A 27,874-nucleotide genomic window follows, 5' to 3' on the forward strand; every position below is an offset into this window, starting at 1 on the left:
ACTACCTCCGTATGAACCGGGGCTGGTTCCGTATGAACTGGGATTAGTTCCGTATGAACTACTCGGTGTCGAGTAAAGTCCACTATAAGGACTGTTATAACGTCCCGAACCGGAACCTCCGTAAGACATTTTTAAACCTGATTTCAAACTGAACTGTAATCTCAACTGTTACCTGCAACAATTTTATCTAATCACAGCCTTTCAACTTATCTACGACACGGATAATCCGCCATTACCCAAACAAAACCAAAAAAATCAAGCTCCGTTATCATTTTTCGATACAATAACCACCTCAATAACTAAGCCTAAACACGAGGTAAATACTAGAACCAGACACTCTAGAATAGTACTCTCAATAACTATCACTCAGCGGGATAGCGGGGATAAACGTCTTGGTATCGTACGCACAAACTCCAAAAACCGTGGCCGGATAAAATGACTGTTATATTCTTGGATAGTGAAAAGATAGAAGAAAAGTTAAGGGGCGTGGATAAGTAGTATTACTGCGCGCAGCACGAGAGCAACACGCCTTTTTTTCCCGCGTTTTTTGTGGCTTTTCTTCTCTTGAAAAGATGGCTGGGAGTATTTTTAGATACAAGGGAGGGAGGGAGACAGAAATTGTACGACGCAGAATTGTATAGTGGTTCAGACTTGGAACCATGACGTGAAATGGAGTAGAACATATCCTTTAACCTATAGTTCATAAGTTTGTTAATCTCTGGTTATTGAGAGGTTCTCATGAAGTGATTGAGGAAGGTCATGGATTCGAGGAGGTAAAGCGAGAGAGGCCTGGTGAGTGAGGTGGCGCTGCTGTCAAATTTGGGCTTAGTAAGTTCAGACAAAAAGTGATATCTAGTTTGTTTATTAGGGAGAAGGTGACTAAATTCGCGTCTCATTTCCAGCAGCTTTATCTCCAGTCCAAACGTTACGTAGACGTTTCCGGAGTTAATCCCTGCCGCCTCTAAATTACAACCAGCAGCATCTGATTGGTTCTTGAAAACTCGTGCACGTCAGCGCGACGCGAATGACAACGAAAATTACAGTCATATTTTCCGACTGAGGAGAGGAGGCGAAATAGCCCGGCGACCTCCTCCTTTTACGTCCCCCCCCTTGTATTTTGAAAGGGGGACTGCAGGACTATGGCCCGCTCTTATACCTTCTCCCTAGTAAACTAGATATCACTTCTTGATACAGACTAACCTTGCATGCCCCCAAAGAGTAGGGGGCGTGCGCGAGGTACTCTGGAAGATTATTACCTCGCATAGCCCATGAACTATACCACTCCATCAACCTCTTTCCTCTAAGGTTCAAAAACGTTATTTCTCATATAGACAATACCGTCGGGAAAATAAACTTGGGCGAAAAAAGAAAAACTTGGGGAGGCTTGCAGTTGGGATAGATCCAATATAGATGAAAACACACCCCTAATTCTGTTATAATCAAGACCCAGGAGATTACAAAAAAAAAGTTTCGCTTAACGGCGAAGGTAACCTTCCCGAAACGACATTTGTTAACAATGGATTAACCTCTACCTTGAATTCTTTTCCCCTCTAAGCGATATTTCGACTTTAGAGAGAAAGAAGTTAGGTTCTATAATAAGGCAATAACAATGCCTAATACGTTAACCCAGGAATACTTACAGCTACTAGGAATCATTGTGCAGCTATACCTCCCATGTTAATCTCTATGACTTTGACTTCGGGGCTTGTGGGTTGTATCGGCCTTGAGAACTTACTACCCCCTCCCCCATCACGCCTCTTATAATTCTGATGGCGTCTTTCCTAACTATGATTTCATTGGTTGGTACTTGATAGCAACGCGAGTTCATAGGCGGAGCGCGCTAGATGCACAGGCGCAGTGAGATAGATTATAACCGAGGTAAAATTCGTCATATATAATGATTAGTCTAGCTAGCTCTTCCCTTGGACAAAGCCCGCCCTATAGATCCCTTGAATGAAAATTAATGGGTACGCAATAATTCCTAGTAGCTGTATGTATTCCTGATTTTAGATAACTTAAATTGCAACAGGTGTTTTTCAGAATGCAATTAATTTTGTTGAAAGTTATATTAAATCTACTTAGCATTTTGAGTAACAATATTTGAATGTATAATTAGTAATTAGTAATTAGTAATTAGTAATTATAATTAGTATTTAAAATTAATAGCGTTTGTGTCAATTAGGGCATACAAATTTGTTTGTAATGATCTCTTTTCATTCTAAAACTAAACTATTATTGCTTTTTCTTATACTTAAGGCTTTCTTTTATGAACTTTAACCCCGTTTTATTACTGGTTGGTTGACGCCTTATTTTAAAAATTTATTAGTTTAAATCGCTTATTTTAAAAGTGTTTTAAAATCGCTTAAGTCTGCAATAATTACTGGCTAACGTCCCAATGAACTGAAGAACATAAAATAACATCCAAGGCAATATCTTTACTCTTTAGGAACATACGTGAAATCGGAGTATAATTGAACCGCAAAATGATATTTGTTCACATTAAATTTAACATTCAACTGTAAGGCTAAGCCAAGGAGGCATAATGCCAATAAGGACAGTGGAGTTAACCTGACCTAGATAGAATTGTCTTGGAAGACAAAATTGTCATCTAGTAAAAAGATGTCATAGCTAAGCACAATTTTTTGGCATTTTATCCCAAGGGGGTAGACGTACTACGTTTGTTAGTCTTTTTTTCTTCATCGCAACCCCTAAGTTGCGACAAATGTTTAAAAATTGTGAAAGGCGTACAACCGATTTTTCAAGAGCTCAAAGTATAGGTGTACACAAAAATAATATTAATATCTACTAGGCCTAATTCATCAATGCCACTTTTAGCGGCCTCTTTAGGCGTTAATTAAAACTTAATTTAATGATGGATTGGGGTTTAATTTCATCAGTGGGTTTAAGAAGACCACCCTTATTTCTTTAATTATAGGTTAGTTAGCTTAAAACGTCGCTAAACTGGTTTAATACTAAAAATATCTTTACTAAACCCACAAATTACTTACCGTTTCGTTATTACCTTTCATTTGAATACCCACAACCTATATTTCCCCAGAAATTTCGCGATTCTACCCCACAACCAGAGGGCGCTTATTATAGGTTTGCTTAAAACGTCGCTAAACCCGGGTTAATAGTAAAAATATCTTTACCAAACCCACAAATTACTTACCGTTTCGTTATTACCTTTCATTTGAATATCCACAACCTATATTTCCTAAGAAAATTCGCGATTTTACCCCTTAACCAGGGGGCGCTTATGTCGCGTCCTTGAAAACAATTCTTAACGTACCCCTATCTTGTAAGTACTCAAATTAAAGCTCTATTTGAGCTGAATACAACTAAAAGACTAGAAAATCTCCCCAAAGACGCCAACAAAAGATAATGAAGATTTAACACTTACGTCTTCATTCTCAGTTTTGTCTGATTCTGAAGGGCTGCTGATTGTAGTGATATGTTCAGCTGGTTCCTTCTTAGTCTCAGTTTGACCCAAACTCTATAATAAATAAACAAACAAACAAACAAACAAATAAATAAATAAACACACAATGAAATAAATGAATTATTAATAATTTGTAATCTAATTAAAAAACATAATTAAAATAAATCGATAATTAATTACCTCAGGATCTAAATGAACAACGCCAGTTGACCTCCTCTTTGGCCTTCTACGTCTTTGAATGGCCGACTGAGTTCCCGACTTATCTTCATTATTCTTATCTTTATCTAACTTTTCATCATCTTAAAGAAAACCCAAAGAAAACTCCGCAAAATTAATAATTAAAACATAATAATTAACAACTACTAAATTAATTAAACTACAGACTAAACTACCACTACCAGAGGAAGGGGGTTAATAAGTACAGACACGGTTAATTGCAAACCATTAAAACCTTACCTTGATTAACAGTATCATCAATTTTTCTATTACGTAGTGGTATGGTCACTGAGGACCCTGTATCGGTAGATTCGGGTGCGGAGGAAGGTCTTTGACGAACCCTAGGTGGTGCCGTCATCGTGACGTTTGAATTGACAACATTCTCAGCAGTCGTGTTGACGCCCGGAGTATTTGTAACCGTTTGATTGATATCAGACAATGGCCTTCTCAAGACTACATTGTTATCATTGCTGTCCGAGTCGGAACGGGCTCTCCAGGACCTCCTTTCAGTTGGGGCGGACGTTGGTGACGAGGGAACAGTGGGTTTGGAGGTAGGGGGAACCACTGGTGGTGTTTCTTCCGTTTTGGCTGGCTTACTTTTAGCGTCCTTTTCGCGTTCTTTACGTTCATCCTCTTCTTGTTGCTTCCTAAGTAGTTGTTGTTCCGCCGATTTTAAGTCCTCGAGAGTGACCCCTTGAGTTGACCGTCTCGTTTCGCGGACCCTCTTGGCGTGCGCTTTTCTTTGGGCTTCCGATTCTTCGTCTCGCGTAGGGGGGATGAAAACTCTGCCCGCGAAATCGGGTGACGTGGCCAATAAGTTCTAAACCGTTTTAAGCCTAACTATTTAACTTTAAATGCACTCAAAACTGACGTAAATCGTATCTAACGTTTCAAATTTGATTAAAACATTAAATCTAACTCAAATCTGAATGAAATTGATGGTTAAAGGTCGAAAACAAGATCTAACAAAGCGTGTTAAGCCTTGGACTCAAGTTGCTAAGCCTAACACTTCAAATTTGACCTAAATCATTTGACCCTTAAAGAACAACGCCTTGCCAATTCAAAATTTGATAAAAACATTAAACTTAACTCAAATCTAATTGCAATTGATGGTAAAAGGTCACCAAAACAAGATATAACAAAGTATTTTAAGCCTTGGACTCTTGTAGCTAAGCCTAACACTTCAAATTTGACCTAAATCATTTGACCCAGAACAACGCCTTGCCAATACAAAATTTGATAAAAACATTAAACTTAACTCAAATCTAATTGAAATTGATGGTAAAAGGTCACCAAACAAGATATAACAAAGTATTTTAAGCCTCGGACTCAAGTTGCTAAGCCTAACACTAAAGATTTGACCTAAATCATTTGACCCTTAAACAACAACGCCTTGCCAATTCAAAATTTGATAAAAACATTAAACTTAACTCAAATCTAATTGAAATTGATGGTAAAAGGTCGAAAACAAGATGTAACAAGGTGTGTTAAGCCTTGGACTCAAGTTGCTAAGCCTAACACTTCAAATTTGACCTAAATCATTTGACCCTGAAACAACTAAGCCTTGCCAAATGAAAATTGAGTAATAAAGTTCATATTCACCTCCTAAACTGTGACGAATTATCCTCAGTCGGACTTTTAATCTCATTTTCATCAATGGATGGTGTCCTTTGCAGATTAATCTCATTTTCATTATTAGATTCGATAGATTCTTGTTGAATCAACTCCGGTTGTGGTTTCTTTGGTATAATTTTAGTGGTTACAGTTTCTTCGTTTCGAACTGCCGGTGAAATGGGCGGAGTTTCTGACATATTTGAATTCTGTCGTCTAGTTTTCCATCTCATAACGTCCGCGTCTTCTTCGTCATCCTTTCTTTTCGCGTTAGGAATGACAACGGACAACTGAAAAGACAGAGAAAGAACATAAACCTACCAAAAATCTGAATTAAATTGATGGTTAATAAGATCTACTAAAGTATATTAAGCCTTGGACTCTTGTAGCTAAGCCTAATACTTCAAATTTGACCTAAATCATTTGACCTGTAACAACTAGGCCTAACCAATTCAAAATTCAATTAAAACCATTAAATCTAACTCAAACTTAATTGAAATTAATGGTTAAAGGTCGAAAATAAGATCTACCGAAGTGTTTTAAGCCTTGGACTCTTGTAGCTAAGTCTAACACTTAAAAAATGACCTAAATCATTTGACCCTGAAACAAATAAGCCTTACCAATTCTAAATGTGATAAAAACATTAAATCTAACTCAAACCTAATCGAAATTAATGGTTAAAGGTCGAAAATAAGATCTACCAAAGTATCTTAAGCCTTGGACTCTTGTAGCTAAGCCTAACACTTAAAATTTGACCTGCATCGTTCTTTTACTGAACAACTAAGCCTTGTCTATTCAAAATGTGATAAAAACCATTAAACGTAACTCAAACATAATTGAAATTAATGGTTAAAGGTAGAAAATAAGATCAAAAACCATTCCCTGACCCCTGACCCCAAAAAATACCCCAAAACTTACAGGTTGCCGAACTTCTTCTTTTGGCGTTTCTTTTTCTTTGGTTTCAACAGGAACCTCGGGTATCCTCTCATTTTTAATCGGTTCATTTTGAACTGTAATAAACGCGTTCAAATAAAACTTAATTAAATACTTACTTAAGCAAACTGGGGCTAATAATTAGAATTAAATAAATTAGAATTAAAGCGGATGTAGGCCTACAATCAAGCAAAGTGTTAACAATGAATGTGTTGTTATACACACCTAAATTAGTGTCTTTAGTCGTAGCTGGAACCACTTTTTTAACTTCATTAACGGCGTTTATAGCTTTTTTATCTAAAAATGGTTGGTAATTTCGCAAAAACAAAGCGTAATAATAGTTAGAAAATGAAATTATTAATTAGAGCTAAATTTAATTAGCTGTGTTAATCAATTAATTAGCAATATGTAATTAGATGCAAATAATAATTAACTAACCTTTTTCTTCCTCTTCCTCCTCATCAAGTCGTAAATTGGCTTCAATTTGGGCTCGTTCGGCAAAAGTGTCCTTCATAACAACAATACTCTTATCTGCATTGCTCATTCTAGTTACCGATGTACGACGTTTCAAAGGAGGCGGGGCTTTTCTTTGAAGGATTTCTTGGATTTCGGGTTTGTCAATAGATAACTTAAAAGGCATATTAAGATTATTTAGTTAAGTTTCAATAAACTTAAATATAATTAATAATTAATAATTAGTAAATTAATTACTTACCGATGCCTGTTTCTTCTTCAACTCTTCTAAGACTTTAATTAAGTCAGGATCTGCGACGTCAAAACACGTTTGACCCTACAACAACAAGTACAACATGCCAATTTGTTACCCCTTTTTCATTACAGGTCAAAGGGTACATAAATTAAGAATTCTTCAAGGAGCTACGTTAAATTATTTTACAGGTCAAAGGGTAGATAAAATAAGAATTCTTCAAGGAGCTACGTAAAATTGTTTTACAGGTCAAAGGGTAGATAAAATAAGAATTCTTCAAGGAGCTACGTTAAATTATTTTACAGGTCAAAGGGTCAATAAGAATTCTTCAAGGAGCTACGTTAAATTATTTTACAGGTCAAAGGGTCAATAAGAATTCTTCAGGGAGCTACGTTAAATTATTTTACAGGTCAAAGGGTCAATAAGAATTCTTCAGGGAGCTACGTTAAATTATTTTACAGGTCAAAGGGTCAATAAGAATTCTTCAGGGAGCTACGTTAAATTATTTTACAGGTCAAAGGGTCAATAAGAATTCTTCAAGGAGCTACGTTAAATTATTTTACAGGTCAAAGGGTCAATCAGAATTCTCCAAGGAGCTACGTTAAATTGTTTTACAGGTCAAAGGGTCAATAAGAATTCTTCAAGGAGCTACGTTAAATTGTTTTACAGGTCAAAGGGTCAATAAGAATTCTCCAAGGAGCTACGTTAAATTATTTTACAGGTCAAAGGGTAGATAACAATTCTTCAAGGAGCTATGTTAAATATTATCTTACAGGTCAAAGGTTAGATAAAATAAGAATTCTTCAAGGAGCTACGTTAAATTATTTGACAGGTCAAAGGGTAAATAAATTAAGAAGTATTCTTAAAGTGGCTTACCGCAAAATTCTGAATGTCCATATTGGCTAAATTCTCGGCAAGTATTTCACAGGCTTCTTTCTGTCCCCAATGTGCCCCGGCATGTAAGGGCGTCCAACCATCGTTGTCTTGCATGTTAAGGTCCGCCCCGGCTTGAATTAAGATACTCATGACTTTAATGTAACCTTTAGCCGAGGCGACATGCAAGGCGGTGGCCCCCGTTTTGGGGTGAATTTTGTCCTCGACTTTACGGGCGTTTAGCCATTGTTTGGCGTCATCCAACATGATACGTTCCTCCTCTAACCTAACAGCGTCGCAGTCAATACCTAAGCCAAATAAAATTAAATACCTTATTGGAAAAATATGATAGTCGACCTTTCATGAAATTATAGCATAAAAATATTATAGGTTCAAAAAAAATATAGGATTTTATAGGAATTAAAGGACAGCTGGGCTTTTAGGGGTTGCCTGGACCATGATACGTACCTAACCTGTCTATTTCGGCTTGTAGAAGTTCCTCAATTTCGGTGGAGTCCCCAATATCAATGGGTAGGTCTCCGTCATTGTTGACGGCGGCGACATTAGCCCCTCTTTCAATCAGGTACCTGGCGATACTGACGAAACCACATGAGGCCGTGGCGTGAAGTGGCGTCCAACCTTCGTTGTCACCACGGTTCAAGTCACACCCATGCTCAACCAAAAATTCAACCATATCCAAGTTGTCATCGATACAAGCCTAAAATTTATGTTAATTCAAATTCATTTCTAATTTTAAAAATACAAATTTAGCTTAGACGATTAAAAATACATCAAAACTTGACGTTACGCCAAATATAATTATGTTTTTATTTTTATTTACCCCATGAACCCGAGTGTTTGTTGACCTTTCCAAAGTTTCGTAAGTATCTAACCCTAATTACTAAGGCAATAACCTCCTCGAAAGCCAACAGGAAATACATACAACAACTAGGAATTATTGCTCCACCATATATTCCATGATAATATCTAAGCGGGAGTGTGGGTATACCGGGCTTGAGAACTTACTATAGCGTCACGCCTCTTAATAATTCTGATGGAGTCTTTCCTAACTGTTATTCCATTGGTTGCAACGCGAGGTCCTAGACACGTGCAAGGTGCAACAGGCAGCGAGATAGATTATTAATTCGCCATACACAATGATTAATCTAGCTAGCTCCTCCCACAAACCCCGCCCCAGATACGTTTGAGAGAAAATGGATGAATACAAAATTATTCCTATTAGGTCTATATGCATTCCTGGCTGGTTTATAACAAGAAAAGAGATGCTAGTACGTCATGCGAAACGAATTCAGATTAAATATATTTAAATTCGTTTAATATATGATATCATTTTGATAACTTGGGGGTCGTATCTTCAAAGAGACCCTTCTAAAAAGAACTAAGATGTCTTTCAAAAAAGACACTGGCAATGAAATACAAGATATTAAAAAAATAAGAGAGAAATAAGAAGTGGTTTGTGAATAATTTTTTCTGTCTCTTCAAATAGATAAGGTACATATTAAAAGTCAACGTTCGGCGTGTAAGCAAAGCTATACTAGAGGATGCTTGGTAGTTTGGAGTCGTATCTATTTTTAAACTAAACTAGCACTTCTTAGGCCCACCTACACTCAAAATTAAACTTAGACCTTCAACATCTTGCGTCCAATTCAAAGGTTAACATTTTTGAAAGCTTATATAACCCAAACAGAAATAATTTTAAAATTGAACACAAATTCCAAATACTACTACCAAACCTTTGTGTTATAATTAAATTATTTTTGACTTAAAACATTTTATTTTTTGAATGTTAGGAATGTACCTCGTCTACAAAGACACCACCACTAAGACAATAACGTGGTGGTGCGGTGTTCGTTAGCTGATGGGGTGTTAGTGTATTTCTTTCGACGTACATAGTACAGTATGGATCTTAAGGTCTATTTTTAAACACCGGTTTCATCGGGGATTGCTAGAAAGGGACCAAAATAGATCCGTCTCTCTCCCAAAAGACTTCCTGAGTTAACTTCCGAAAGGAACAGAGACTCGAGCGCGTTCTTGCCTATTACAAGTGCATGTAAGAGTATACAATATACACGCACCATTACAAACACCTGGAGAAACGCCGCTATGACGACTATAGTGTTGCCGTTCCCTCCAAATACTAAAATAGGCCTAAAATAGACAGACATAACATTATACCAAGAAGCGATATCTATTTGATTAGGGAGAAGTGGCTAAGTATTCGCGGGCCATAGTCCTGCAGTCCCCCCCTTTCAAAATACAAGGGACGTAAAAGGAGGCCACGGGCTATTTCGCCTCCCCTCCTCAGTCGGAAAATATGACTGTAATTTTTTCTCATTCGCGTCGCGCTGACGTGCACGAGTTTTCAAGAACCAATGAGATGCTGGGGGTTGTTGTAATTTAGAGGCGGCGGGGATTAACTCCGGACACGTCTACGTAACGTTTGGACTGGAGATAAAGATGCTAAAAATGTGGTGCGAATTTATACCTTCTCCCTTGTAAACTATAGATATCGCTTCTTGACATAGCTAATAATGACGGCAGATTTCTTGCTGAGTACTGAACCACCTCGCCCATCAGGTTAACATTCCATAGACCACGGACTAGTCTTTTGTACTCTGTGTTGATGTGTTTCATTTAAGCTTTTGTGGTTACTTTATTACCCGTGTCCATCCCCTACGTAGACGGCCACGATCTAAAATGATTTACGAGTTCGAGTAACGGCAGACAATACTATTATTCCCCTTATTAGATAATACCATGGTGTCATTACTCTGTATTAAATGTTATTGGCCCCGGCGCACTTAAGACGAATCTCCGGTTTTTTTTATTGCGATGGTAGTAACTATGGGTGAAAAATGCAGCCAGGCGTGAATTAATTTCGTGATTTAAAACATGTACCTAATCGTAATATCTATCATTAAGTCTTAGGAAACGAAATTATGTCTAAATTAAAGCGGTTTTAATAATTAAAAATTTAAAAGGAAGATTTATAAGATTTAATTTTAGAAGTACGAATGGAGAACGGAACGGTTAGTATTTACTTCAGTTATTCCGACTCATAGACCACCCCCCAGTATAGATATGCCCCTCCCTCCAATCAACGCGTAACGAAAAAGTTTAAATTATCTTATTGGCTGCTCATTTAAACCTTACGTTTTGATGACGTTGCTCTGACGGGGACGGCCAAAAATAGTGACGTAATTCCTTTTTACCTCTGTCGCTATGACCCTCCCGCCTCTTCTTTCATACCCCCCCCGTCCCGTTAAAAGGGGGTCCAGGACTTTGACGCGCGCGCCCAGATATTACTCTGTTCTCCATTCCTACTTCTAAAATTAAATCAATCCCTGATTTAATATAATTAATAAAGAGTTCTTTTTGGTAATAGGCACCTTATAACTAAACATCCGCTACTATACATTTCATACCCCCTGCCATGTTCATCTCATAAACATTACATTACCATGCCATAAATCCATAATTAAATCAGATAAACTTAATTAGATGCTGAGAAGTTTCTCACCACTTTGCAAATTATCGAACAAGCCATAATACTGTATAAATCTCAACGATTCAATACATAATTTTCATGGTCTATTTTCATTTAGTCTAGTGTAAAAGCTATATAAACTTAGCATTAGCAGGAAGTAATAAAGGCACATAAATAAGACATCGATAACAGCCAGCTCAGTCTATTAATGGCTGGTTATATACTAAGCCAGTTTATACACGCCGATTTTTGGCCCTGTAGGCGGTCAAATAAAAAGAACTCCTTAAATTCGGGTCTTTGAGATAAGAATTTTAGGAATTATGCATGGTATGGCCGGAAATGCATACGGCTACTAGGAATTATTTCGTAGATATCTATTTTCACTAAACGTATCTAGTTGGGCGGATTTTGTGCAAGGGAGGAGCTAGCTAGACTAATCATTACTTATGACGAATTTTACCTGGTGAATTAATAAGCTACATTGTTGCGCCTGTTGCACCTTGCGTATTGCGTGCTCCTAGGAACTAGTGTTCTTACCCAATCAATGAAAATATCACAGTTAGAAAGAAGTCATCAGAATTATGAGGCACGTGACGGATATAGCAAGTTCTCAAGCCCAGTATACCCATAAAACCCGAAATCATATAAATTAACATGGAGGCGCAATAATTCCAAGTAGCTTTATGTATTCCTGTTATGGTAAATTAAGTACTTTACGGATCAACATTCTTTAGGAATATTGGGATAAGAAGGAAATTATTAGAATTGACCTTCAATAAATTCTAATTACATTAAATAAGATTTCATAACCTGTATATTGAAATTAATTTAAATTTAATCTTAATTAAACCATATTTAAATTAACAAAAACGTTTCAAAATCTAGAAAAAAATATTAGTATTTTCTCAAATTTACGTTAATTATTTATTAATTATCAATATAGGTCTGAAAATTAAAAATAATAATAGTTAAAAATTATTTCAATTTAGTCTTAGAAATATCCCAAATATTTTAAAAGGTTATTAACACCTAAAATAAAATTAATAATTTGACAAAATAAAAATAAATATGGTATTAGCTTATTTTTCTCTTAATTACACAATTAATTAAAAACGCCCCATTTTAATTAAAAGTACAGGAGTTGGTATTTTAATTCCTTCTCTCCGTTGAGATAGTATACTATACACCTTTACCTAGTATTTAACACGCTAATGAATTTTCCCCTAATCTTAAGTACTTTCTTTTCTTTTCTTTTATTTTATTTTGCGCCACGGTTTTTTGGCAACCTCAAACACGTAAACTTTCCCGCCATGCTCTTCTAGTCCTACAATGAAACAGTTAAAAGCAAAACGCACGCACCTTGGCCATCCCCGTTTATATACGTCCCCTAAAATTAATTAACTTAGCTGATGTAGACTGTAATAAAATTAAAAATACCGGCAGTAAGAATTGGCAAACTACCTTACAAAAGAGACACTTAAATTTCACAATCGTAAAAACCTCAATCTAGACCGAAACACATAGAACTCTTCTACTAAAAATCTTTAACAGAGCATTCTGCTTGAATTAAAGGGGAGTAGTTATAGAAAACGTCACCCCTGACGTCACGCATAATGCATTTCAACTTAAAAACCACGTGACATCGATGTATCTTAGGATCTACGCGCACAGCGACAGAGCTACACATAACATTCGAATACCCAATGAGACGCGAGGAAGGAGGAGTTGGGAATTTAATGAAGTTTTAAGCCCCTCCCCTTAACGCTAGGAAGGAGGAGCTAGCAGTTTAACGACGTTTTAAGCCCCTCCCCTTAACGCGAGGAAGGAGGAGCTAGCAGTTAAACGAAGTTTTAAGCCCCTCCCCTTAACACGAGGAAGGAGGAGCTAGCAGTTAAACGAAGTTTTAAGCCCCTCCCTTTACCTTCATTCAGATGGAGTCATATGGGCGCTTAAATATTCCTAGTAAAAGACATCTATGTTTTGTCTGATAAAAATCAAAGTAATGAAACGTATTTAAGTAAACCTTGCAAAAGAACACAACAAGTGTGTATGTGTTTTAATTCTTTAAATTGTCATTAGAAAAGAAAGAAAAAATAAATAAAAATACCAGATCTTCCTTGGTATTTAGTGCATCAAAGTTAAGTTGAAAAATTAATGAATTAACCTCGATAAAATCAGATTAAGAGAGACGTGAGTTTTTAAAGGTTATCGTTGACGTTTTTAGTCTACAATACTTGTGTATTTTTCCTTCCCATTCATCTACACTCATTACGACGTAACATTAAAAACCACAAGTACGTACTCCATAACAACAAAAACTTCAATTTATAAACTTCAGTCAGGCATAAGTTTATAAGTGATATGTTATGTTCCATAAGTTTGTTTAATTAATATCTGGTCATGACAAACTGAAAGGCTTGTAATGAATTTGAAGTGAGTGAGTGAGTGAGTGAGGTAGGTCATAGATTCGAGAGGAGGTAAAGCAAGGGAGGGTCCTGGTGAGTGAGGTGGCGCTGCTGTCAAAGGGGACTTAGTAATGCGGACTAAATAAGAGTGCCTAGATGGAATATGTCCTAGCTGCAAAATTAATTAACCACCACCGAGTGTACTTAGGACTTCAATTGACTCGCTTCCGTCGTTCTCCTTCTCGAGCTGCTGTAAGTCTCTCAGTAGCATTACGAATCGTATAGGTAGTGCATATCATACTTATGGAGCGAGCATATCACTTATAAACTTATGATGGTAGCGGCTATAGAACATTGGGAACATTTAGTTCAAAATGTCTCGGGAATTCTTCAATGTCATCGGTTTCCTTTATATCTACATTGTCAATCTCTTTGAGAGAGAGAAAGGGGGACTTAACGTTTCCCCCAAGAGCAAGCAGCAAAAGGACTGGTATAAATAGGTTTTGGCTATACTTGCCAATTTTAATTCGTTCTCAAAGTTATTATAATGAAATATGAAATGTTCAATTTATCTTCAAGGATATGTCTGGCCCATATGGATCGAGGTTGATTTTGCGTTTAGAAAAATTCAAAATGGTGCATGTATACAATTTGACGTCAACTGTTTCGTCAAGGGTTGGTTGGTTTAAATAGGCGTGAGGTCAATGAAAATTGGTCTACAGAATGTCTACTTTCACGTGGTACTCTCTATTTTACTCTATAGTTGAAAAATTGACATTGGTTTCAGTTCAAGTCAAATTTGAACGTGGATGTCGTATTTGAAATGGTAGATCAATGAAAATTGGTGATTTTAGTCTACTTAATGTCTACTTTCACGTGGTACTCTATGCTTTTCTCTATCTACTGTTGATATAGTTGAAAAATAGACATTGGTTAAAGATCAAGTCAAATTTGAACGTGGATGACGTATTTGAAATGGGAGGTCAATGAAAATTGGTGATTTTAGTCTACTGAATGTCTAGTTTCACGTGGTACTCTCTATTTTTCTCTATCTACTCTCGGTATAGTTGAAAAATATATATTGGTTTGAGATCATGTTAAATTTTCAAGTGGAGATCAAATTTGAAATGGGAGATCAATGAAAATTGGTGAATTTAGTCTACTGAATGTCTATTTTCACGTGGTACTCTCTATTTTTCTCTATCTACTCTTGATCTACTTGAAAATATTAATTTAAATGCAGCCCAAAACTTAAAAATATAAAATCAAATTGCCACAATTAAATTATAATACTTAATAATACCAAAATTAGAGAACGACTTATCGACACTAAATTAAGCCTAAATTATATTAAAAATTAAACTAATTCCACCACCACTCGGTCCCAAATATTTAATTTAAACTAGATTTAAAAACAATAAACACAAATAGGGTTGCCACGAAATTTCCTAATTCAAATTCCCTGACTTTTCCTTGACCTATTTTAAATTTCCCTGATCTATTTGGCCTTTTTTCAAATTCCCTTACTTTTCCCATGCTTTTCCACAATTTCCCTGACATGTGGCAAAAACAACAAACAAACAGGCACCATTCAAAGAGTCAGAGCCACGTGTTGAATCAGGTTGAAAAATTCAATACATAAATTTATCATAAAAAATTTAAAAAAGATTTTTCAAAACGTCGCCTGACGGGCTTAGAAGTTGTTATAAGGATTTCATTCGAAACTACAACCGCCTAGTCTGAGACGTCTGCTGGAATATTTAAGATTTATTTTGGGATTCATCTTATTAATAAATGTTACTCCCACATAAGCCTGCCTGCCTGCTTGCCTGCCTCTTTCCTTAGGCAACCAAAGACGTTAGTACTTGCAAAAATTTAAAAAAAGAAAGAACTGGTGATAATCCCTAAGCCTAAATCCGTTAAAGAGAAATTGGCCAACAACTTGTAACGTTGGTTAACATCAACTGAAATAATATAATCTACTGAATTGTATTTTAACCCTAATTGTTAAATATTGTTAAGTTTTTTTAAAGTAATTAACTGGAACCGTTAGATAATTACGTGTACGAAGAATGATAATTAAAAATTAAATTGGAAGTAATAGATAATTTGTAATTACAAGGGTTTCTGCCAGTCATTTGTGACGTGTGCAGACTAACAAACTGTATTTTGGTGTTTTTTTTACAATTATTGATATACAAATAACGCAAAAACAATAAGCTACCTCTAAAACCACGTCGTTTAAGATTAGCCCTGGGAGGGGGGATGAAAAATTCTTTAAAATATAAAGAAACCCACTAATTTTTAAGTTTTTAACGAATGCGTGAATTTGGGTGGATGTTATTTAGTTACAGACGATATGTTATGTTCAATAATATTACTAAAAAAAAAACCTACTTAAAAATTGAATAAATATGATGATTTTTGACAGTTAACAAATCCCTCATAACTCCTTTCTCGGAAATATCAATTTTTATTTTTTTTTTAAATTTCTCATTTTCTGTAAAGTTGTTTTAGGTCAAAACAATTTTATCTATTGTGAAGAGGAACTTTAAATCTTCAATTTTTAAAACAAAAAAAAAGGAAAAACTATTGGGAATTTAGCGTAATGTTATCTATGTTTTTCTAGGTCAGACTGAAGTTGACCTTTGGCCCTTTAAACTCTAAAATTCAAACCAGTTTTAAATGCCTGTTGGTTTATTTGGTTTTGCAAACATTTAATTACCCATTAAGAATTAGACGCCGATATGACTACCTAATCTTAATTAATATGTAATCATAGGTATATATATAATGTCAGAAGTTCATAATTTGAAGTGATACCACTAAAATATTATCAATAAACCACCCCTGTTCTTAAAACGAGTGTTTGTTACATTTGTGGCTTTATTTTTGACAACGATATCTACTAAATTCAAATGAATAGAAAGGGGTAACTTATGGTAATTACAAACGCGATAAATTATACCGTAAAGTAAAAGCAATTAAGTCCTATTCAAGGTTAACACACAGAAAAAAATAAAGGTTCAGTCGTAAATACGTCAAAATATTCAAAGTTTGAAACGTGAACCCAGTTCCGTACCCGCCATTGCTCCAAATTTACATTCCCTCCATCATAATATTGCAACTTTAAGTCAGCCTAACCTTAAACTACGACTAAAGGCTAACGTACTTAGATATAATGAATTTCTTAGTCTTAGGTTAGGCTGACATTTATCAAGGGCTTCGCTAAGCCTTGGCTTAAAATAGTAACGGCATTAAGGGGTTTTATTTCGCTTAACTCTTTGAAAATCTTTAACGTACTTACGAAAAGGATGATTTTAGTAGATAATTAAATGGTTTTTACCTGATGTAAAGCCGTGAGTCCATCCACATTGGCAGTGTTTATGTCAGCACCGAGGGACAGAAGTCGCTCGACCTCGTCTTTATCGCCGGAGGCACAAGCGGCCAAAAACACACACCCGTCACTAAATTTAATCCTGGATGTTTTGCTGGCATCGCACGGTACTTGATTAGTTTCCGATTCATTCCAACGTTTTAATTGTTCCGCCCGTTTAAAAAGCGCCGAACTGGACCGTGTTTCGGGCATTTTCGCGTGTTAGTAAACTTCACGAACGAAGTTCCCAAACTGGCCCTAACCCTAAATCCGAGAACGCCGAAACTAGGGCCCGAAATTCCGCGACAAACCGTCGGAGTCTCACGTACGCGGATTCAGTTCGAGTCACCGAAAAATCTACACACTTTACTCGCAGACGAGATGGAGAGGGGGGAGGGAGAGAGAGAGAAAGGGGAGGGGATTAGATTACGGAGGGAAAATTTAACTTTTTGACGTACCAATTCTACCGCCCTGATATTTTGGCGCCACCATGGATTTATAATAGAAGTTCATGGATATTTCACTGTAGCCTTCAGTAAGGCATTTTGATAAAAATTCGCGCGGGTGGGGACTTGGGGGGGGGGGCGTGGGCTGATGACGTAAAATTGAGGCAAACATTTTTCTCTCGGCGTGCGCGCTATTCAAAATTAGAACTCGATCACGTGAAAAACTTAAACCCCCCTCTGAATTTGCCTCAAATTCTACGTCACAAACGCGCGTGCCAGCATGGATTTATAATAGAAGCTTACGCTACGTCATCAGCCCCCCCCCCCAGTCCCCACCCGCGCGAATTTTTATGACATAAATGTGTTTAAAAACGAAATGCCTTACTGAAGGCTACAGTGAAATATCCAGGAAGCGTAAGCTTCTATTATAAATCCATGGTGCCAGGCTGGTACTATTTCAGACGAGGCATGGCCAACTTAGAATTTACCGGTGGTAGAAGGCCTGCCAGCTCTACCCCAAACTTTGAATGTTGATTACTCGTCAAATAACGGACGGAAAATTATGAAATTGGTCTCAAAATATAGATTAGAACTTACTTGACTTCTCATTTAAAACTCTGCCACGACAAAAAATCGGTAAATATATTAAAAATGCTCTTAAACCGAGTTCACTTCCGATTTTTTTTTTCCCCATAGAAAAAGCATTATGAGGAAAACTGGGTTGGTAGCGCACCTAACGGCGGAAGTCGGAACTAGGGGCGATTTTGCTAGTCGTTTTTTAACATGGGGCTCGGGTAAAGCTGGCAGGCCTTCTACCACCGGTAATCTAAGTTGGCCATTATAATAATTATCGTCTAAATTATTAAAAAACATATTTTCGCGGGTATAAAAACCCCCGCTCACAATCTGTAAGCACGCCAGTTGCTCTCCTTCCTCTGCAGTGTAAAGAAGACGCGTTTGTTTTCCAATTAAACAATAAGTATTGTTTCTATCAGGAACTGCTTATTCTTACTACAATGGACTGTCTGGTAAATATAGTTAGTCATGGATAATAAGTCCTTTAAACGGGTACCCTGGGAACTTCTAGTTTTAGTTTCAGTTTACGACGGAGTTAACATGTTTATTACTGCTCATCTTAGGATGCGCGATAAATTGCGCCCAAAAAGATGTTTACTTCGAAGGCATTTGTTGTTTGGAGGTAAATGCGCAACAAGTTGTTAAGGACGCCATCAAACAGGTATCGGATCTTTATTTTCTTCCCGAAACTAACTGTGATTAAATAATAAAATAATTTAAATCCTTTAGCTACTCAGGCCGGACTTCACGGAGGTTAACGAAATGACCGAATATCTTCAACTAGATCATGAAGCAAGAAAAAAATTAAACGCTCGATGTCTGGAACTTGAAACTAATTATAATTTTAATTTTTAAATTTTTCTTAATTTAAATTATAATTTTATTTTTTTAATTTAAATTATCATTTTAATTTTTTTTAAATTTAAATTATCATTTTAATTTTTTTTAAATTTAAATTATCATTTTAATTTTTTTTAAATTTAAATTATCATTTTAATTTTTTTTAAATAGAATTATCATTTAAATTTTTTTAAATTTAAATTATCATTTTAATTTTTTTTAAATTTAAATTATCATTTTAATTTTTTTTAAATTTAAATTATCATTTTAATTTTTTTTTAAATTTAAATTATCATTTTAATTTTTTTTTTAAATTTAAATTATCATTTTAATTTTTTTTTTAAATTTAAATTATCATTTTAATTTTTTTTTAAATTTAAATTATCATTTTAATTTTTTTTTTAAATTTAAATTATCATTTTAATTTTTTTTTTTTAAATTTAAATTATCATTTTAATTTTTTTTTTAAATTTAATTTATCATTTTAATTTTTTTTTAAATTTAATTTATCATTTTAATTTTTTTTTAAATTTAAATTATCATTTTAATTTTTTTTTTAAATTTAAATTGTCATTTTAATTTTTTTTTTAAATTTAAATTATTTTAATTTTTTTTTAAATTTAAATTATCATTTTAATTTTTTTTTAAATTTAAATTATCATTTTAATTTTTTTTTAAATTTAAATTATCATTTTAATTTTTTTTTTAAATTTAAATTATCATTTTAATTTTTTTTTTAAATTTAAATTATCATTTTAATTTTTTTTTTTTAAATTTAAATTATCATTTTAATTTTTTTTTTAAATTTAATTTATCATTTTAATTTTTTTTTAAATTTAATTTATCATTTTAATTTTTTTTTAAATTTAAATTATCATTTTAATTTTTTTTTTAAATTTAAATTGTCATTTTAATTTTTTTTTTTAAATTTAAATTATTTTAATTTTTTTTTAAATTTAAATTATCATTTTAATTTTTTTTTAAATTTAAATTATCATTTTAATTTTTTTTTAAATTTAAATTATCATTTTAATTTTTTTTAAATTTAATTTATCATTTTAATTTTTTTTTAAATTTAAATTATCATTTTAATTTTTTTTTAAATTTAAATTGTCATTTTAATTTTTTTTAAATTTAAATTATCATTTTAATTTTTTTTAAATTTAAATTATCATTTTAATTTTTTTTTAAATTTAAATTATCATTTTAATTTTTTTTTAAATTTAAATTATCATTTTAATTTTTTTTTTAAATTTAAATTATCATTTTAATTTTTTTTTTAAATTTAAATTATCATTTTAATTTTTTTTTTAAATTTAAATTATCATTTTAATTTTTTTTTTAAATTTAAATTATCATTTTAATTTTTTTTTAAATTTAATTTATCATTTTAATTTTTTTTTAAATTTAAATTATCATTTTAATTTTTTTTTAAATTTAAATTATCATTTTAATTTTTTTTTAAATTTAAATTATCATTTTAATTTTTTTTTAAATTTAAATTGTCATTTTAATTTTTTTTTTAAATTTAAATTATCATTTTAATTTTTTTTTTAAATTTAAATTATCATTTTAATTTTTTTTTAAATTTAATTTATCATTTTAATTTTTTTTTAAATTTAAATTATCATTTTAATTTTTTTTTAAATTTAAATTATCATTTTAATTTTTTTTTAAATTTAAATTATCATTTTAATTTTTTTTTTAAATTTAAATTATCATTTTAATTTTTTTTTAAATTTAATTTATCATTTTAATTTTTTTTTAAATTTAAATTATCATTTTAATTTTTTTTTAAATTTAAATTATCATTTTAATTTTTTTTTAAATTTAAATTGTCATTTTAATTATTTTTAAATTTAAATTGTCATTTTAATTTTTTTTTTAATTTAAATTGTCATTTTAATTTTTTAACTCTCTGATGGAGTAGCGTTAGCGGAGGTTCTATCTCAAATGTAAATACACGATAGACTTAGTGCTTGCTTAAAAATATTCAACTTTTAATATAATCCTCTTAATAAACTAGAGTGCACCAAAATGTTTCAATCCGATATGGCTTTTTAATTTTTAATTTAAATTGTCATTTTAATTTTTATTGAACTTGGCTCTTTTTTGTTATTGTATTAAATGGAAGGTTGAGTAGTCGATAAACGATTTTAAATAGTCATTTTAATTAGGCCTATTAGTTTAAATAGTAATTTTAATAATAATAAGGACTTTTTATTAGGAGCAATCATTAAGCGTTTGGATTGTTTACAATGATGTCCTATTATTTATAAAATTAAAATAAATTAAAAAGGTTGAGATGAAATGAGTTAAATTAAGTAGATTAATTAATTAAGTTTAATTTAAATAAAGTAATTTTACTTTTTACGCAACTTGGCTCTTTTTTGTTATTGTATTAAACGGAATGCTGATTAGTCGACGAACTAATTAATTCAAGTTGGAAAGAAATCTACATTCTATAAAATGAGCAATACCATGGAGGGTATCGCCATGGATTTATAATAGAAGCTTACGCTTCATGGATATTTCACTGTGGCCTTCAGTAAGGCATTTTGATTTTCAACACATGTCATAAAGGCTACGTTCAGTAACTGGAAATCGGAAAAAGCCGTTACCGCTACCGATGTGTATTTTTCCGAACGCTACGTTAGAGTGACGTCAGGCGTCACTGAACGATTTTTTTGCGTTTGATGATGGTTTCCATGATGGCGTCTGCTAGAGATCTTGGATTGAATCGAAAACTGTTATTTTTGTTATTAAATAAAGTATCTATGAGGATGAAACGGAATTAACCTTAATTGCAGTTGAATCGAAAAGATATAAAAAAGAAAAATGTGTTATTGTTTCGCTAGTGGCTTTGGACTGGAATGCTCGCCATGTTAAACTTCAATTAATGACGTCATAAATCCGATTCGCATCGAAAAAAACCTGCTCTTCCAGCCGCTGCGATCGGTGTCCCATCGATGCGTAGCGTGACGTAGAAACCGGAAGTGCGAAAAACCGTACAGTAAAAAAATCGGTCTCCGATGCGCGCAGAAAGAAAAAAACCGTCTGTTATGCTTCTAGCAGACGACTCTAAGGAAAAAAATTTACGGTAGCGCGTGTTTTTTACTTATGTCAAGTATTTTTTATTTTTCCCGCGAGGGTTTCCAGGCGGCGCTAGTATCGACTTGTCTACTTTTTAGTATAGGGAGTTGCACATCCTCTTGAGCGTCGAATGTTTTTCACGCGCATCCTTCATCCATGGTACTATTTCAGACGAGGCATGGCCAACTTAGATTACCGATGGTAGAAGGCCTGCCAGCTCTACCCCCAACTTTGAATGTTGATTACTCGTCAAATAACGGACGGAAAATTATGAAATTGGTCTCAAAATATAGATTAGAACTTACTTGACTTCTCATTTAAAACTCTGCCACGAAAAAAATCGGTAAATATATTAAAAATGCTCTTAAACCGAGTCCACTTCCGATTTTTTTCCCCCATAGAAAAAGCATTAGGAGGAAAACTGGGTTGGTAGCGCACCTAACGGCGGAAGTCGGAACTAGGGGCGATTTTGCTAGTCGTTTTTTTTAACATGGGGCTCGGGTAAAGCTGGCAGGCCTTCTACCACCGGTAATCTAAGTTGGCCATTATAATAATTATCGTCTAAATTATTAAAAAACATATTTTCGCGGGTATAAAAACCCCCGCTTACAATCTGTAAGCACGCCAGTTGCTCTCCTTCCTCTGCAGTGTAAAGAAGACGCGTTCGTTTTCCAATTAAACAATAAGTATTGTTTCTATCAGGAACTGCTTATTCTTACTACAATGGACTGTCTGGTAAATATAGTTAGTCATGGATAATAAGTCCTTTAAACGGGTACCCTGGGAACTTCTAGTTTTAGTTTCAGTTTACATTTTCTTTGTGTATTATTTAGTTAGGCCCCCTTTCCTTCATTCTAATTTTATGGTTACAATATGATCTATATAAACTAATTACATATTGATTAGAAAATAATTAAATTTAATCCCTTATTAGATTAAAACGTTTGATGTTGAAGCACCTCACAGCACAGCTGGTGAGCTCACCGATGGTGTAGCATTAGCACAGGTGCTTGCTGAAATGTAAATACACGTCGGTAGACTTAGTGCTTGCTTAAAATATTTGCAACTTTTAATATAATCTTCTTAATTAACTACAGTGCACCAGATCATTTCAGTCCAACATGGCTTTTTAATTTTTATTTTAAATTGTCATTTTATTTTTTTAATTTTTATTTTAAATTGTCATTTTATTTTTTTTTAATTTAAATTGTCATTTTATTTTTTTTTTAATTTAAATTGTCATTTTATTTTTTTTATTTTAAATTGTCATTTTAATTTTTAAACTTTTATTTTAAATTGTCATTTTAATTTTTAAACTTTTATTTTAAATTGTTATTTTAATTTTTTTTAATTTAAATTATCATTTTAATTTTTTTTTAATTTAAATTGGCATTTTAATTTTTTAACTGTCTGATGGTGTAGCAACAAGTTGTTATGGACGCTATTAAACAGGTATCGGTTCTTTATTTTCTTCCCGAAAAGTAACTGTGATTAAATAATAAAATAATTTAAATCCTTTAGCTTCTCAGGACGGATCTCACGAAAGTTAACACAATGACCGAGTACCTCCAACTTGGCGCCACATGGCTTTTTAATTCTTATTTTAAATTGTCATTTTATTTTTTTTAATTTAAATTGTCATTTTAATTTTTATTGAACTTGGCTCTTTTTTGTTATTGTATTAAATGGAACGCTGATTAGTCGATAAACTATTTTAAATAGTCATTTTAATTATTAATTTAAATAGTTATTTTAATAATAATAAAGACTTTTCATTAGAAGCAATGATTAAGCGTTTGGCGTGTTTACATTGATGTCCTATTATTTATACAATTAAAATAAATTAAAAGGGTTGAGATGAAATGAGTTAAAAAATAAATTAAGTAAATTAATTAAGTCTAATTTAAATAAAGTAATTTTAATTTTTACGTAACTTGGCTCTTTTTTGTTAGTGTATTAAACGGAATGCTGATTAGTCGACGAACTAATTAATTCAAGTTGGAAAGAAATCTACATTCTATAAAATGAGCAATACCATGAAGGGTATCGCCATGGATTTATAATAGAAGCTTACGCTTCATGGATATTTTCACTGTGGACTTAAGGCGCGTTTTCAATCAAGATTTTTTTGAACAGAAATTAAGCTTTTGCTTCAAAAGCGGCAGCGGAAAGCCGAAGCAAAAATCTTGGTGTTTTCAAACAAGCTTCAAATTCAGCTTTTCGTCTTTTCAGGCTTTAAACCTTCGAGAAGCAGATATCTAAATGAGTTTGATATTTGCTTCTCATTTTCTTTAAGCTTTTGCCGCTCAAACAGTTTTGGCGCGTTTTGCTAGGGTTTAGGACTTTTTTTTGAAAAGAAAATGACGTCTACACACATGAAAACACGCCCACTTGTAATTTTTTATTCATTTGAAGCTTGTTTGAAAACGATACGAGTTTCAGCTTTTCCGTTTTAATTTTTTTGAAGATTTTTTTATCTTCGAAAGCCCGTCAAAAGTTTTCAAAAAAGCCACAGCGAAAAGCTTGGAAAAAGTTGATTGAAAACGGGCCTTTAAGGCATTTTGATTTTAAACACATATATGTCATAAAAATTCGCGCGGGTGGGGACTGGGGCTGATGACGTAGAAATTGAGGTAAACTTTTTTCTCTCGGCGTGCGCGCGCGCTATTCAAAATTAGAACTCGATCACGTGAAAAACTTAAACCCCCCCCCCCTCTGAATTTCCCTCAAATTCTACGTCAAAAACGCGCGTGCCAGGCTGGTACTATTTCAGAGGAGGAATAAATGTTGCGCGCTTTTTAAGGTGAGTGAAATATCCAGGAAGCGTAAGCTTCTATTATAAATCCATGGCGCCAATTACTTACCGTAACATTTTGAGTACTAAGCCTTGGTCTTTTATTTACACTATGCATTTCCATTTACTTAAAAACCGGTTATGTTTCAAAATGGTTTTAAATGTACTAGAGTTAATATTTGATGTTAATTGTTCGTTTTTGCATTAAATTTAATAAAAAGCATGAGTATTTTTGGCGACATAAGTAGCAGCTGCAAACGAGGGCGAACTAAACCGAGCTGAGTGATTAGGGTTAAGGAAGTGACGTCACAACTGGCGGGAAAACGTAAAATACGTAAATTGCCTCGGAAAATTATTAATAACGAATATTAAGTTTAAAAACTAACTGATAATTATCCTTTTATTAATATTACTTTCAATTAGAGAGATGTTAGATATTTATCTACAAATTATCCGCCATTTCGAGCGACTTAGTGCTCCATCTGGTGACTCTGAGCCGCCCCATTATGAAGGCGCTGTAAACAATGTCTTCCATTTAATCATGAATCTTAGGCTTAATTTAAAGGAACTTAGGCTTAATTTAAAGGAACTTAGGCTTAATTTAAAGGAACTTAGGCTTAATTTAAAGGAACTTAGGCTTAATTTAAAGGAACTTAGGCTTAATTTAAAGGAACTTAGGCTTAATTTAAAGGAACTTAGGCTTAATTTAAAGGAACTTAGGCTTAATTTAAAGGAACTTAGGCTTAATTTAAAGGAACTTAGGCTTAATTTAAAGGAACTTAGGCTTAATTTAAAGGAACTTAGGCTTAATTTAAAGGAACTTAGGCTTAATTTAAAGGAACTTAGGCTTAATTTAAAGGAAAAGTGAAACACAAAATGTAAGAAATTATTATCAAGTGTTTTATTACCAGATTATTTTATTCAGAAAAATATAATGCAGAATCCTAAATATTTAAACCATATTTTCTAGAAGCTCAAATAATATAAAACAAACAATTCCAAATAAGTAATAACCAATCAATTTATTTTTATTTTTGTAATGCAAGTTTTGAAAAATTAATTAAAGAGTCAACCCTATCAAACAAATGTATAAAATTTCTAATCACAGTAATAAACCTTAAGTATTATTAATTAATCATTATTTATTAATTAAACATTTCCAATATAGAAAATATAAAGAGAAGAGACCTATCAAAAAAATTCAGAGAAAATTCCCCGTTACAACAACTTTGAACACAAACATAAGAAAATCTACTTTAATTTCTCCGCTAAGAGATTTTCAAGTTTAACAGCATCAGCGGCAAACTTTCTAATTCCATCAGAGAGCTTATCGGTGGCCATTTGATCTTCATTAAGTTCCCAACGGAACTTCTTCTCGTCATACTCAACTCTATCTATGTCTTGTTTCTTGGCTATAATTAAAAAATTAATTAACTCTTAATTGGCCTTATTCCTGACTGATAAACGCCACCGAGGCGTAGCGGCGACTTTTGGAACTATAATAATACTGTAGCCAATTACAGATCTCCATCAGAGTCCATCGACTCCAGCGCCACCCTGTAATTGGCTACTGTATTATTATAGTTCCAAAAGTCGCCGCTATGTCTCGGTGGCGTTGATCAGTCAGGAATAAGGCCAATTAAACCAATTAAATTACCAGATTGCTCAGTTAAGTGCGCATTAACTTCAGCAGTAGAATTCTGCAACAATTCCAGTAGATTTGGACTAATAGTTAAGAGATCGCAACCGGCTAAGGCCTTAATTTGATCCACATTACGGAAAGAAGCTCCCATAACCACCGTTTTGTACCCAAACTTCTTATAGTAGTTATAAATGCGGGTGACGCTTCTAACACCGGGGTCATCAATAGGGTCAAAGGTTTTCTTGTCTCCATTGGCCACAAACCAATCATAAATACGTCCAACAAAAGGGGATATCAAAGTAACACCGGCTTCGGCACACGCTACTGCTTGGGCAAAATTGAATAAAAGTGTCATGTTGCAATGAATGTTGTCTTCCTCTTCGAGAACCCTTTAAGGAAAATGGTAGATTATTAATATTTAGGCCTAATATTAGGCCTATTTTTCATACTTGGCAGCTTGTACACCTTCCCATGTTGTGGCTAATTTAATCAAAATTCTATCGCTACTAACGCCCTCTTCTTTATAAAGTTGAATTAATTTCTTTCCCTTTGCGATGGAAGCATCCTTATCAAAGGACAATCTAGCATCAACCTCAGTTGAAACTCGACCAGGAATAATCTTTAAAATCTCACAGCCAAAAAGAACAAATAACTTATCCATGGCATGAGAGATTTGTTCAGATTTAGTTCTATTTATAATTATGAAGGAAAAATGGTTTAAAAAACATCCTGGAAGTTAAGGTAGGTTTAAACTCAACAGGAAAAGTGTAGATGTTAACTTACTTTCCCTGTTTTTTCCCATATTCAATGGCTTTATCAATTAAATGCTGATATTGGGGTAATTTTGCCGCAGCCAATATTAAGGATGGATTAGTTGTGGCATCAGTAGGCTTATATTGTTTCATAGCTGAAAAATATCGTAAGATTTTGATAAAACTGTCAACTTAATACGTAATTATCACGGAAATAAGATTTTAAACTAAGATAAGCAATTATTTTTCGACTTATTAACTAAGAACTGCATGGCTTCCATTATTCCTTAATATAATAAGACCAAGGCTTAAGGTTTCAGATCCGATAATGAACAAATTAAGGTACTTACTTTCGAAATCGCCCGAATCGGCGACTACGATGGTCAAGGCGCGTAGTTGATCGAGAGAACTGGCCATTTTCAATTTCTTGTTAGGTGTATCTGACATAGTTACGATCGGATTTCGGCCCTTTATAACCTGATGAATGATTGACCAATGTTATTACGTCACGAGTAGATGTAAAGCCGCGAACGAAGCCGGGTTAGGTGGGGTGATGACAACCAATTACAGGCGAACTTTGTTGCCGGGCTGGCTCTATTAACCAATAAGGAGCTCGGAAATCGTAATCCCCGGGATTTTCATTTAGCACGAGCGACCTCTG

At 33.5% G+C, this 27,874-nt stretch overlaps 2 protein-coding genes across 4 annotated transcripts in view; both read right to left on the bottom strand.

Annotated features, from left to right (window-relative positions):
* Mbs (Myosin binding subunit) overlaps positions 1-24,980 on the bottom strand; it is a 34,182-nt gene extending 9,202 nt beyond the window's left edge. Inside the window, exons 1-13 of one of the 3 annotated variants that reach the window (XM_089856725.1) lie at positions 24,890-24,980; positions 18,420-18,785; positions 17,041-17,434; positions 8,250-8,499; positions 7,785-8,089; positions 6,918-6,992; positions 6,641-6,830; positions 6,428-6,499; positions 6,188-6,279; positions 5,261-5,559; positions 3,899-4,443; positions 3,623-3,741; positions 3,404-3,496 (exon numbers count right to left, since the gene is read on the bottom strand). In XM_089856725.1, the coding sequence (XP_089712851.1) occupies positions 3,404-3,496; positions 3,623-3,741; positions 3,899-4,443; positions 5,261-5,559; positions 6,188-6,279; positions 6,428-6,499; positions 6,641-6,830; positions 6,918-6,992; positions 7,785-8,089; positions 8,250-8,499; positions 17,041-17,283 (2,283 nt within the window). In that variant the 5' untranslated portion in view covers positions 17,284-17,434; positions 18,420-18,785; positions 24,890-24,980. Of the gene's footprint in view, positions 1-3,403; positions 3,497-3,622; positions 3,742-3,898; positions 4,444-5,260; positions 5,560-6,187; positions 6,280-6,427; positions 6,500-6,640; positions 6,831-6,917; positions 6,993-7,784; positions 8,090-8,249; positions 8,500-17,040; positions 17,587-18,419; positions 18,878-24,889 lie in introns of those variants that run through there. The other 2 variants (XM_089856724.1, XM_089856726.1) reach the window with 2 other exon arrangements.
* A 718-nt stretch (positions 24,981-25,698) lies between these two features.
* Taldo (transaldolase) lies at positions 25,699-27,741 on the bottom strand. The gene is made up of 5 exons (XM_089856513.1): positions 27,564-27,741; positions 27,245-27,368; positions 26,911-27,150; positions 26,477-26,850; positions 25,699-26,231 (listed from the first exon to the last, which is right to left on the bottom strand). Exons 1-5 carry the CDS (start codon positions 27,658-27,660, stop codon positions 26,071-26,073), a joined length of 996 nt encoding a protein of 331 aa, XP_089712639.1. The 5' UTR covers positions 27,661-27,741; the 3' UTR covers positions 25,699-26,070.
* Between the last annotated feature and the right edge of the window lie 133 nt (positions 27,742-27,874).

The sequence above is a fragment of the Phalangium opilio genome, unplaced genomic scaffold, assembly GCF_054372755.1.
Source record: "Phalangium opilio isolate 3A_F unplaced genomic scaffold, DU_Popi_V2 ptg000217l_1, whole genome shotgun sequence".
NCBI lineage: Eukaryota > Metazoa > Arthropoda > Arachnida > Opiliones > Phalangiidae > Phalangium > Phalangium opilio.

Coding starts and splice junctions, on each gene's coding strand:
- Taldo (XM_089856513.1), bottom strand. CDS start 27,660: ATGTCAGATACACCTAACAAGAAATTGAAAATGGCCAGTTCTCTCGAT. Junction 27,151..27,244: donor TATGGGAAAAAACAGGGAAA/GTAAGTTAACAT, acceptor AATTATAAATAG/AACTAAATCTGAACAAATCT. Junction 26,851..26,910: donor GAAGGTGTACAAGCTGCCAA/GTATGAAAAATA, acceptor TTTTCCTTAAAG/GGTTCTCGAAGAGGAAGACA.